This window comes from Condylura cristata, unplaced genomic scaffold (genome assembly GCF_000260355.1).
Source record: "Condylura cristata isolate star-nosed mole 26May11 unplaced genomic scaffold, ConCri1.0 scaffold00002, whole genome shotgun sequence".
In the NCBI taxonomy this organism is placed as follows: domain Eukaryota; kingdom Metazoa; phylum Chordata; class Mammalia; order Eulipotyphla; family Talpidae; genus Condylura; species Condylura cristata.
In genome coordinates, this window is record NW_004567103.1 from 77,287,065 (window position 1) to 77,300,237 (window position 13,173).

The following is a 13,173-nucleotide window of genomic DNA, read 5'->3' on the forward strand; positions in this document are numbered from 1 at the left end:
AATAGAGGTCACATCCCAAGGTATCCTGAAACTACTTTTGTAACTAAGTATGTGACTCTGTGTGTAGAAAGGATTTGCTATGCATTCAAGGACTTAGCCTCAGTTTCCTTTGCAAATGGTACAAGAATAATTCTCAATGGTAGAAAGTCAATTAATTGGTGGAAAATTGCAGGAGTCATTTAATGTCAGTGGGTACTTTGGAGTCATTTCTCCTAAATCTTAGGTTATCTCTTCTTTTCAAGAAAAAATATTTATGGGGACTCTGGATTTAGTACTAAATTAAAAATAAATTGAACATAATCAAATTGTTATTAAAAAATGGAAACCCTCTCTTTTTTCTCAAATTAAGTTAATGTCTCACAATAGTTTTCACTTTCAATTCATAATATATTCCTGAAAGGAAAATATGCTTTGTGTTCTTCTAACAATTATATAAGGGAATAAGTCAAGTAATCACTATGAAGTATGAGTGCAAGAGAAGTTTCAGTAATAATGTACTTTACAAGGACAAAGTTGAAAAGGTAATTTTTGAATCATAGGAAAATCTAGACTTGGTTGTAAAAATGAGAAAGAACAGATTCAGAGAAATTCATTCTGTATTTGAAAAGGAAAAAAAAATGTTATCCCAGTGTTTCTTAATATTCTTCTACATCTAACAGTCTTTCTGTAATTTGGAGACAGAATCTGATTAAAAATATCTGATTATTAAAAAGAAGATTAGCCAAAATGTGATCCTTTTTACTATCCCGTGTTCTTTAACAATTTCCCTTTAAAAATTACATCAATAAATACTCATTGTTGAGCCTCTTGTATAAGCATAATAATAAGTAATTTGTCCATTTTCTAATTGTTATGATGTTACAATTTAGCTGTGCATATGGAGAGAAAATAATAAGTGAGAAAATTATATACATCGTTTTTCTGTCTTAATGTTTTTCTATGTGTCATTATAAGAACTCTCAGATGAAGATGTGAAGTATATAAATAACTAAAGAGACACTGCAGCACTGAAGCTCAGTATGAATAAGTGGGTTGTCAATATCTTCAGGTCTCCAGTGAGGATCAAGAATGACTCTCAGGATATTGCAACTCTGTCTGCTTCCACCAGAGATCATAATTGGGCTATGAATTTTTACTACAGGAAAGTATTCCTGTCATAGACAGAGACTCACAAAATGTTCAGTTAAATTATCACCAAAAGAAACGCAGGGCAGTATTGGTATTATACATGGATATCACTTAGCTATGCAGTGCCTTTCATTCTTTTTCTTTAAAAAAAAAAAAAAGTGTGTTATTTTACTGATTCAGACTTCTAAAATATAGTTGGTTTCTAAGGATTGCTCAGCATACTACTGGTTTTCTGCCCAGAGACAAGATATGCACTTTGGAGAATTCAAGAAGCCGATTGAGGTGAGTAGAGGTGATTTATAAATCGAAACCAAATGATAGCAGGAGATGTGAACTAAAGCTATTTCTTGATCTGTGGAAAGCTAATTGGGCACATTTCAGGCCAGGTCTCTGAAGGCACAGCTCATGAACTCTGTCTTCCTGATGCTGTGTTCATTATAGACACTCAATAGAGGACTGACTAATGCAGGGAAATCCCCATCAAGGTGGCCTGTACAAGACACTGCAGATCTGCCTCAGGGAGGAAAGTGAAAAGAACGCTAAAGCAGGAAGAGATTTCAGGCAACTGGCTGCTTATAGTGTCCTGTTTACCTTATCTAATTTATATGAAACTGAATTTTGTCTTAAAAGACCACCCTGCTTCACCAAACCAAGGGACTTCTGTTCTTCTTTAACATATAATGTTTAGTAGGCCTTACTTGTTAATTGTTAGAGTAAATTTAGGTTCTTTAGTCCTGGGTCTACTATTTGATATGAAAGACTTAATACTGCAGATGTGATTTGAACATTTCTGAACAACTTGTATTGGCCACTGATCAACAAATACTTTAAAGATAATCTTGGGTGAACTTGATTATTATCTAAATCTTATCTAAATCTTTTAATCTATCCTCAGTTATTCATGTTACTAATTCTAGGTAAGACAAAATAATATTGCACTGGCACTACACTTTAAAAAATCAGATACAAAGGAAGGAAAGATAATGTGGATATTTACAGTATTTTCAGTGAGAAAGATCTGAATGACTTCAAGAAGTGTCTATCCTGAATCTAGGGTTTGAAATTTTTGTAAATTAGTCGTGATATCCAAATTCTAGAATTTTTTTTTTTAAGATTTATTTATTTATTCATACAGAACTAGGGCACAGGCCAGAGATGCGGAGGGTGAGAGGATTCAACAGGGACAGAGTGGGGTGCAGAACAATCAGATCTACGAAGTACACTGCTGAGGGGAGCAGCGGGCGGGTCAGGAGAGGTCTGCTACACCATGTGGTCACCTCCAGGGCAGGCGGAGATGGGATCGAACTCATGCGGAAGTGGCGTTAGCTTCTTAGTTCAGTGCTTTAACCGGCTGCGCCACCAGGGAGGGCCCCAAATTCTAGAAATCTTTTAAATAAGACAGTCACATGTTGTGACTCAATAGTTTTTTGTCATGTACTCCCTCCAGGTATTTTGCAGTTATGTGAGTCTGATTACATTCCATTAAAACTAGGGGGTGGGGGGGGGAAATGCCCTTTACCATTGTATGCAGGAATGTTATAGAATGCATGGTTGTCCTTGAAAAAATTACTCAATGAAACATTATAAAAAAATGAAAACTCTAAAATGAAACTCTAAAAAAGTTTTCTTTGGTGACAGGTACTTGATTTTCAGAAATGATACTCAGAAAAAAAATTAATTTTCTGAGAACATAAAATATGTGTAACGAGAGTACAGGGAAGTTTGTGGCTATTAAGGATCTACTGTGAATTATTTAACTTTATTTTGTAAGTACTTAATTGACTCTCCCACTGTATTTTATATATATAGTATCACTCTGTGATAGTCTTTTGATTTATAAAATCATTGAAATTTAGAAAAAGAAGGAATCTTACTGGTCTCTTTGTCTAAATGTCTTAATTTTACCAGGTAAGGAAACAATGCAGGAGATAACTGACTTTACCCTGGCCATGTATCCAACTCTGATGGAATAACACAAGAGTTGGTTAAGTTTTGATTAGTGCCCCTAAGTCAGCCCTCAATAGCTGTAAAATAATGTTCTTAGCTTAGGTAAAATAATGGCCCACACCAAGAGACAGACTGAAATGAGATTTTATTTAAAAACTATGATCCCTATATATACATGTTATGCATGAAACATATAGTGACTAATATCCTGATTTGTAACTAAAGTTGATTTTATACTGAATACTGAAAATAGTTGTAAGTTGAACAGCTGAATTCAATCAAATAAGTAATCTTAAATAGGATGAAGATAATTCCCTCTCCTCTATACTTGTCCAAAATTGCTAGAAGTCTTTGCACATAAATTCTTTCAAGTCAAGTCAATTGTCCAAAATGGAAACATATTCAAAGGATGAATACACTAAAATAATGACTAGAAGAATAAAATACAGAGATAGATCATTTTTTTTGAATAATGTAGATTCATTTCTCCCCAAAATATTACATGTGAGGGAAAATATGGATTGTAAGATTTACTGGACAAACTACCCAATATAGCTATTTTATCAGTGTTTCATTTTTAAAATGTATTTTATACTTTTACCACTAGCAAGTTCATTTTTTTTTTTAAGATTTATTTTATTTATGTATACAGAACTGGAGTACATGTCAGAGGTGCGGGGGTGATGAGTGGATTCACCAGAGGCAGAAGGGGGAACATAACAGGCAGGTCAATGAAGTGCACTGCTGAGGGGAGCAGCTGGTGGGTCAGGAGAGGTCTGCCATGCCAAGTTGGCCACCTTCCTGACCAGGGATTGAACTCACGTTGAATTGGCTGCCACAAGCTTCACAGTGCTGTGTTTTAACCTGTTGTTCCACCAACTTTGCCCTAGCAAAGTTATTTCTATCAAAATGTTAATTCTATTGAAATGGACCAGTATACTATTCTAGGTTACTGATAATAGGCATGGCTATCTGTTTTATTATTATTATTATTTTCTTTCCTGTTGAGGCAACCGCACTGTTTGATTAAGAGGTTTAGGTTCACACCTCTTCAGATGTATGTTACCACACCCACCATACCCTCCTTGCCCATACCCTCCTCCTCGGTAGCCTCAATTCTGCAGTCAGATTTCAAGGGATTATTTGGGTTTTAGTTTTGATTATTCTCTGCTTTGTTTCTCTATATTCCATATGTGAGTGAAGTCATCTGGTATTTGTCTTTCTCCTGAAATTTTGAAAATCAAGCTTTCTCTTCATTCATATCCTCCATGTTTAATAAAAACATTATATATTTGACTCTAATGAAATCTAGTTATTCCTGATTTGCTTTAATTGCTTTAAATGAGATATTGTTAACATTAGTGTTTAGGACAAATGTCACAATTCATTTTTAGGAATTAACATGGCACAAGCACAACTCCTACAATTCTACAACTGCCTTTGAGCTAACAAGTTACTAGTTGGTGGAAAGAGTAAATCCCATAAGGAGCCAGTCCTAAACCCGTTAAAAACAAATACAAGGTCACTCCTCCAGTATTTATGTTCTCTGTCCTATCTAGTGGAACCTTCTCACAGTTGGGATGTTGAGCCCATAACAACTGGATATTTTTTAACTTTCCCCTGTCTTTTCTCTGATGAGTAATCTACTAGCTCCTGAGACCTGAGACTGTTTAGAATCTGTTTTGGGCAAGTCTTTCTTACCTTTCAGGTGCTAGTGATTCTGGATGAAACTGGTGGGGCTTTGCTTTGTTAATTATGCCCACATGAATACAACTAAGGCCACAATGACTAACTGATTAATATCTACTCCAGACTCACTGATTAATATCTACTCCAGACTCACTGTACCCACAATAACATAAATTTTATGCAAGCAGGTAATTTGGTAGATTTTACTTGCTATTTAGTCTGTCCTCTGTGCAAGCTTTCCAAGACTTGCCATGTTTGACAAAGAACAGATGCTCAATACACAAACTTTAACTGGGAAAGGTTGTGTGGGGGTAAAAGGAAAGCTAGAAAGGGATTTAAAATTTGAAGGTTTTTCTAAGTGTCCAGGAAAAGAAAATAAAATGCAATTACCAGATTATCATCATCACTTAGTGCTGTTATTAGTTAACCTTTAGGAATTCCACTGGCATTTAGCAGGCAATTAGGAGGGGAATCCAGGCTGGAGACTAAAGGGTGTCCACTGCTCCAAATCAGGAGGTTAAGAGCCTCGGGTCATAATCTGGGACTACCTCTGAGGTCCCTAGTGGGGTTCCTGACCCCCAACCCCCTACTGCCCCCGACCTCTCGGAGCACTGGAGCATGCCCAGTGGCAGCGCCGGAGCCACCGAGGGCTTTGCTCGGACGCACTCCGCTTCTCCGGGTTTTAGCAGAAGCCTACGGGGGGCGGGAAGGGGTGAGGGGGCCCGCGGAGCCCCGCAGCCTCGGCCGCGCGTGTTGGGAGCCAGCGAGCGGCGCAGGGCTCTCTCCCGCGTTGCGGTTGCTCGGGAGATGCTGAAGCGCGGCGCCCGGCTGCTCCACCTGGCGCGCTGAGCTTGGCGCGGGGAGTCCCCGGGGGCGGGCGGGGGGCGCGGACTGCAGTAGAATGCCAACCCGGCTTCTCCCGCACGGCCAGACGTCGCTCGAGAGCGGTCAGGTGCAGCTCACCCGCCGCTCGCCGCACCACTAACTTGCCACTTGGTTGCGTCTGGTCTCGGAGGCTCTCCTCGCTTTGGGGTGTCGGGACTTCGAGGGTCTGCGGCCAGCGAAGGAGGGATCCTGAGAGGGGAGCCGGCGGGTGCTGCTCTCCCTCCCCTCCCTACCGCTCCCCTCCCCCAACCCTGTCGCCGCCGCTTTTCCTTCCGCCAATTCGGAGAGCGTCGGGCGCCTGTGACATGCGATCGCTGCCAAGTGACGGTCCCCTAGTCTGAAGTGCCCGCGAGGAAGTGAGCGCCAACGCGGGCCGCCGGCAATGACAGCCATGAAGCAGGAGCAGCAGCCCACCTCGGGGGCCAGAGCGAGCCAGGCGCAGCCGGCGGACCAGGTGAGAGTTGGCAGCAGCGGCCAGGCCCTCCCGGGAAGGGAGGCTCCAGCTCCTGTTCCTCCGCCTCTCCTCCCCGGCTCGGCCCCCACGCCTCCCTCTCCCCACCCTCCTCCGCCCCAGTTCCTGGCTCTCCTCGGCTCCTCCATGGACTCCGCAGGAAGTTAGAGCGCTGAGTTCGCTCTGGGGCCGGGCGAGAGGATGCGCACGGTGGAGAGCCGCGGGGAAGGGGGCAGAGAGGTAAAACCTGGGGGTGCCCCGGGAAGCCCCGGCGGGCGGATCACGGAGGGAGGGCGAGCTGGTCTGGGTTTAGGGATGGGGGCCTCTTGCCTCCCGAAAGCACGTAGGAGGAATCGTTGCGCTCCTGGAGGCGCCCACTTATCGGGTTGGAGCCCGATGTTCACGTATCTGAGAGGAGCGCTGGCCAAAGCTCCCAGTGTACGCGAATGACCTTTAGACCGGCAGAGTTTTCCCTCTCCTTTCTTTCTTTCTTTTTAAAATTAGACAAGACCGGGACTGGGAATCTTAATGGTGAAGAGGGTCTAACAAGCATCTCTGGTCTGCTGAATGGAACAGAGCTTGGGAAACAAAAAGGCATTAATTACTATGGGGAGCTGAGGAGATACTGGCTTTTAGTGATTTTTTGAACCCAGATGTGTTGTGTCTGCAGAGATGAGGTGCTCTGTGCTGACTGAGGGTTATTTCTGGTCTTTTTCGTCTTTCTGAAGCTGCCACCCCTTTTTTATTTCAGTCTTTAGAATTTGGAGCATAACCATAGGGTGGCTCTCTAGCTCATCTCTGCCCCGGGAATTGGGATGACTTGGGAGTTTGGTGCTGCCTTTTCCCAAAGTTGTAGGGTAAAGATCGCCGAGGTGCCTGGGTGAAGAGGAGAGAGCTAGTGACAAACTGATTATCACTTTAACATCTGTTAGAGACTCTGAGCCCAGCAGGCTACACTTAGGTCAGCATATAACAATGGAGTTGGAGGACCTATTGGAGGGTAACTAGAGATGAGTTGTTTGCCCCAATGCACTGTTGAAGGCCTCTGGACCCAATTCTGGCAGACACTCCCAGCCCATTGATAAAAATAGGATGAAGGGGGTGCAGGTAGCTTGTTCACTCTGGTTGTTCTAGACATCTAGGAGCTTGTGAAGGGGAGCTTTTCAAATAGCCCAGAAGTGGTAGTGAGGTATCGGAGGAAGTGCCAGCACTTCTGTTAACAATATTCAAGTCTTGGTCATACCTCTAGCTGTGGTCTCTCCCATCTCCTCTGCCCTCCCTGCTCCTTGCCTGCACGTATGTTTCACACAGGTGGTGGGGATTACTCAGTGCTTTACAGCTTCCCCTCCATTACTGGAGTGAACATTGCAGTGTTTACAAAGCAGTTGTTTTCTTAAACCATCCTCTTTGTTCCCAATGTTAAGTATGGAAATATTTAAACATGTCAATATTATATATCCCTTACATTTATATCTCTTTCCCCTGCCTCTCTCCAATACACACCACAGATAGCAGATCATAAAATAATTTCAGGAGAGAAGCATGGATTTAACATCCTCTTTCAGGTTGACAGCTCTTAAATTTCATTAACAAGCCACTGAGCCTCTCTACTGCTCTTGGAATGATGCTCCCAATAAGAATGATTAGTCAGGTGAGAGTCCCCACATGAAATCTTTGCTCACAAACCTGTGACACCAGCTGGTTACTCAAGGTGCTACAAACAGTTCAGCGATGGAGGTGGGGAGGAAGATGAGGAACAGGGCACAGGAAGATGGAATGTATATGTAAATAGTGGACAGACTGTGTATGTACAGCAAATCCTTTGTCAGGTACTTAAAATTTATATGAAGAGATAGATTCAATCTTGAATCTGTTTTCCTGTTAGCATGCATTTTATTGTTTATGACCAGATATTTAAATATTCAGGGGGTGGCCATTTACAGAACTCTTGTTTTAACTGAGTTTTTAAAAGTGCCTTTCTGAGTACTTACATGATTTTAACATGACACTAGCATGTAAATTATGTATGAGTTAAAATGAAAGGGATTGATTTTGCAAGGGAAAGGGAAGTCAGATTGAAATATACATGGCAGCACCCCACTGGTTTTCCAACTACTCTCAGAAAATAACTAGTATATTCTTTGTTCAAAACTTGGCTTATGAAACGATAACTAGAAAATTAGGATGATTGTTGTGAGTGCTTAAAAACTATTTGAGGAAAAATTACTAAGTTTTTATTAGTGGTACTAGTTATTATAGTTTAATTTTGAAATTGTTACACAACTCTCATGTGATTATAGATATTATCTCCATATATACACGATTGGTTGTTCAAGTTTCTATAATATTTCTGAAAATAATCATAAGTTTAAGTAAGAATGTAGCTTTATGAAGTCCTATTTAGTGGTTAAATAGGGAACGTGTTCCAACTAATAACTCACTATGTATTGATTCTGAGTGCTTTAAGCTTTTGAGTGTTTCTAGAAAGGTCTTTCATTTTCCACAGTAGAGATTTTTATGAAATCTCAAAGATGTTTTATCCTGAGGCTATCTGATACCTTTTCCACTTTTAGCACAGTAGAAGACCATAGTCTTTTCCTGGGTGAAATGGTTATGAACCGTGTAATTTGGCTATTGTTATGGGTCTTTGGAGAAGCTGACCTCCCCTTTTCATCTTATCTGTTACTGTCTGCTGATACAGGTGCCATGGCCAGAGTTCCCTTCCCAAGGGAAGGAGCAGGAGCAGTAAGACAGTAGGGTCTGCATACCTTTATTAATATTCTCATTCACTAGACATATTTTTGTCATCTTAGTCTTTCTCTTCAAGTTGCATTGATTAAATGTTTATGAGAGTTATTTTTGTTGTTTCCTAACACTTCAGATTCATAAAATGTCTAAAAATAAGTGCATTGGTGTGGATTGTTATAGCACTCCCACTTAACATGATCAATATCTCACTTTGCCTTGATGGGATTCAAAATCTAGAGTGGCTAATTGTAGCTTATTGTTTTTAAAATCGTTTCCTGAAAGCTTGACCTGTGCAAAGTGAATTCCTTGATAGTAAGCTAATAAGGTAGTAATAGTTGAATGCTTTTTCCTACTTGAACTTCAAAGTAACTTTTTAAATTAGGTCCTATTGTTATGGCCATTTTAGAGATGAGAATACACAGATTAAAGCAATTAAGCAACTTGACCAATTTTGTCTTTATAAATGGTGGAGATGAGACCTACCTAACACTTTTCTATAACACTTAAGGTCCTAGAAGTTGCCCATCCCCTATTGCACAACCACAGTTCAACACATTCCTGCTAGTAGAGTGTGAATCATTTGCAACTGACATAGATGTCTAAATGCACCATCAATGCAAAATGTGGAAGAATTTGTATAAAATTTCAACTACAAATGTAAATAATTTTTGAATACTTAAAGGTAACTTAATTTTTCTCCTACTAATTGAAATAATATGAAAAGAACAGGCAAGGATCTGGTTCTGAATAAGTGCAGAAGAACTTGTAAAATCTTTGTACTGTTTTCTCTTGGTAATAACATTTTCAAGGTTTGTTAAAGGACTGCTCTTTTTGGCAGTCAGACGTTGTTTGGAATTTGCCCATGCTTCCACCAGGTGGCACTCTTCTGCTGAATCCAATGGATGAAAAATACTTTGTAACTACTTGGCTGTCTTTTCAGTTCCAAAAGTTAAATTCAACAGAACAAAAAACAAAACCAGCCCTCAAAAACTAAAAAGAACAAACCTAAATCAAATATGATTAAAAACTGTATGTTTACAAGCAGTTATTTGACGGTAAAGTCAGCATTAATTTTGCATTTTTTCTTTAAAGAATAGGAAACCAGTCTCTTATAGTTCAGCTTTGTAACAGCCCTTTCCTAATAGGAAACCAGTCTCTTATAGTTCAGCTTTGTAACAGCCCTTTAAAATAATTCATGGTTAGAATTGTGATAAATATATAATGTGTATTATGCACTTTTAAAAATAGAGCTGTAAACATATTTGTGATTTTTGACCTTTAGGTAATATTAACCTAAAATTATCCTGTACAGAAATTAGGATGTGGCATTTTTATTTCAACCTTTGTCTGGTAAACTGAATTATAACTTTCAAATACATGCTTAAGGAAGGTTTGAAAATGTCATTCTTCCATTTTTTTCTAATATATAGACTTGCCACAATTTAGTTTATGAAGTATTATTTTTAGACAGAACCTAAAAAAAATTGCTTTTGCAAATCATGTTAAAACATTTAATAGAGTTTTCTTTTCACTACTTAACAGATACCATATTTAATTGGTAGAAAAATTCTGTGTGCATTATCTATAAAAGATCATTTGTATTCAATATAGTTATGTAGAAATTTTTATGATACGGGAGATTGTACACATTTTTTTACTTTCCTTGTGTATGCATACAAGAGCTGGGGTACAGGCCTGATGTGCAGGTGGAGGGGGTGAGAGGATTCATCAGAGTCAGGGTGGGGAGCAGAACAGGCAGACAGACTGAAATACAGTACTAAGGGGAGCAGGGCGAGATAGGATAGGCCCACTGGGGCATGTGGGTCAGCTTCCTAGCAGAGGTAGTTGCAGATAGCTTCATAGTAGTGCTGCCCTTTAACTCCTTGTACCACCAGGGAGGACTCTTTACTCTCCTTTCATTTCTGTCTTAACACATATATACATGACATTTACTAGGTTCATAAATAACTTCCAAACATTCTGTTTATAAACTTATCTGTCTTTCTATCGCTCTGTCCTTTAGAGAGTGAACAAACTCAATATTTAAGAACTATTAAATACATAAAATAGTTAAAGGCAAGTATTTCATTAAATATTAATGCTAAACTGTTTTATGAAGAGTATTATTAATACGTTGAAAATAAAATTCTGAAACCAAGTTTATTCTGGTCTGAATAAAAATAAAACTATTTAAAAAGTTGGTTTCTAGGATCTTTTAGAATTACATCATATTTTAAGTCTTGTAGTTATGAGCATATTTTACTCTATAGTATACCTGTAGCATACACAGTACAAAGCTGCTGTATCTGAGATTGAGAATGTACTTTTATACCATCGATCACAATTTTTCTATGGGTTATACAGTGGAAACTACATTCAAAATCAAATCTTACCTTGCGTAGGATAACTCAGTTTCTCCATTTCATTGTGAATGGAGGTGACTACAGATCCATTATGCAGTTGTAAAGACTGAATGGAATAGTATGTAAAAGCTTTGACTGATACCTCTTTTATACCAAGCAGTCTCATTTAATGCCTGGTCTGAGAATGGGAAGTCAGAAAAAGAGGAAAGAGAAGCTCAGATGAACTTTGAGCCACCTACAACTGGTATGCTATGTACATTTTTGTTTTTTTTGGCAGAGTATTGTACTGCTCTGTACATATATTCATATGATTATGTACAAGCACATATGTGTTGACACATGCATATAAACACTATGTTAGTGGCTTTGGACATCAGGTCTGATTTGGCAGACAGGTGGATTTCAAAATATCTTTTTCTTCCTTCCATACAATCAAAATTCACTTCTTTATTGCCTTATCTGTAAAAGGCCAGGCTGAATGTAAACATTCGCTAATTCTCACTAACAGGTGAAGAAGCTGCTGAGTATGTTGCATTTTGTTTTCAGTATAATATAGCTCACAAGATATTATAATATAGCTCACAAGATAATTAGCATGAAGAAAGAGGGACTTTAAGAACGAGGTGTAAATTATGTAACTATCATAGGATGTAAGCTGTAAGGCAGAGAATATGCATAGCAACAGTACCCAGAACCCCAGGGAGGGTGTACCTACTGTCATTGAAAGGGACATGATGCAGTGAGCATTGTTGAAAAGACCCGATTTCCAACTATCTGTGTGTAATATTTAAATATGCACATCATTTTCTTGCTGTTACAACTATTAAAACTTTATGTGTTCTGATCAAGTTCATGTATTATGTAAAACATTTTTATGGGGGACATATTGAGATGCCCATCAGCTAGAAAAGTTTGGTAAAGAATCCAAAAAAGGTGTGAATACGTAATGAAGGGAATGTAAACGTCTTCAAAAACAAATGTGTCATGTAAAGTGTTTCTGCCTGAGTGTATATTCTTCATTTTGAGCACACCTACAGCTCGGTATTGATGATTTCTAGCACACTGTTGTTTTTTGCTTATATTGACCCGATCCACAAGCATCTTGGCAATAATTAATTTCTGTTTACTTTTTCAGTATCTGGACAGCACCCATTCTCTAGGAATTTTAAACTTTATACTCAACAACCCCCTACCTTATAGACATTCAAATCAGCTATTTTTTTAAAAAGATTTATTTTATTTATTTGTACATACAAGAAATGGGGTGCAAGTCAGAGGTGGGGATGTGTATGAGAATATTCACTAGAGACAGAATTGGGAGCAGAATAGGCAGATCGATTGCTTAGAGGAACAGCAGGCTAGCCAGGAAGGAAAGTACTGCTGCACCATGTGGGTCAGGTACCTGGCTGAAGATTGAACTTGTGCTACAGTAGCTGCTGATAGCTCCTTGGTGCCAAGACTTAACCCTTTGGGGCACCAGGAAGCCCCTTCTTATCAACTCTTATGCATTAGCTAGATGGATACTCCTCATTCTGAGACAGTAGAGGACAGGAAATAGGTTTCACAGGGAGGAATGGATACTTAGGGGAAATCTTGTCTTGTAGATCCATTTTTGTTAAATAGTACTGACTCCTAGGGATTTCAGTCATACCCAAGTATTGATAAATGTAACATATACTAACAGGCTAAGTACACAAAACTTGTTCTTAATTCAAAACTCTTAAAATAAATACTTTATATTGATCTGTCCAATAATTGATGTAATCAGCACTCATATTACTCATATTAATGTCTTCGGTATATTAAACATTATCTTGATTTTGTTTTCAGTTTTGCATGTTGTAGTTTATTTGGACTTATTTAAAAATTAACTTTCAAACAGTATGCTTATTTCAGTGACCAAAAGAGTATATTCTACAATATATTGATATTTTTTAATGATTTTCAGATTTAAATGTATTT

The 13,173-nt window shown here is 38.9% G+C and overlaps 1 protein-coding gene across 3 annotated transcripts in view; it reads left to right on the top strand.

Annotated features, from left to right (window-relative positions):
- The window catches only part of DPP10 (dipeptidyl-peptidase 10 (non-functional)), a 1,217,772-nt gene that overhangs the window by 670,125 nt on the left and 534,474 nt on the right, over positions 1–13,173 (top strand). Inside the window, exon 1 of one of the 3 annotated variants that reach the window (XM_004674706.2) lies at positions 5,656–6,103. The exons of 1 other annotated variant lie outside the window; for it this stretch is intronic. In XM_004674706.2, coding sequence (XP_004674763.1) covers positions 6,032–6,103 — 72 coding nt within the window. In that variant the 5' untranslated portion in view covers positions 5,656–6,031. Of the gene's footprint in view, positions 1–5,655; positions 6,104–6,178; positions 6,341–13,173 lie in introns of those variants that run through there. One more of the 3 variants, XM_004674707.2, reaches the window with a different exon arrangement.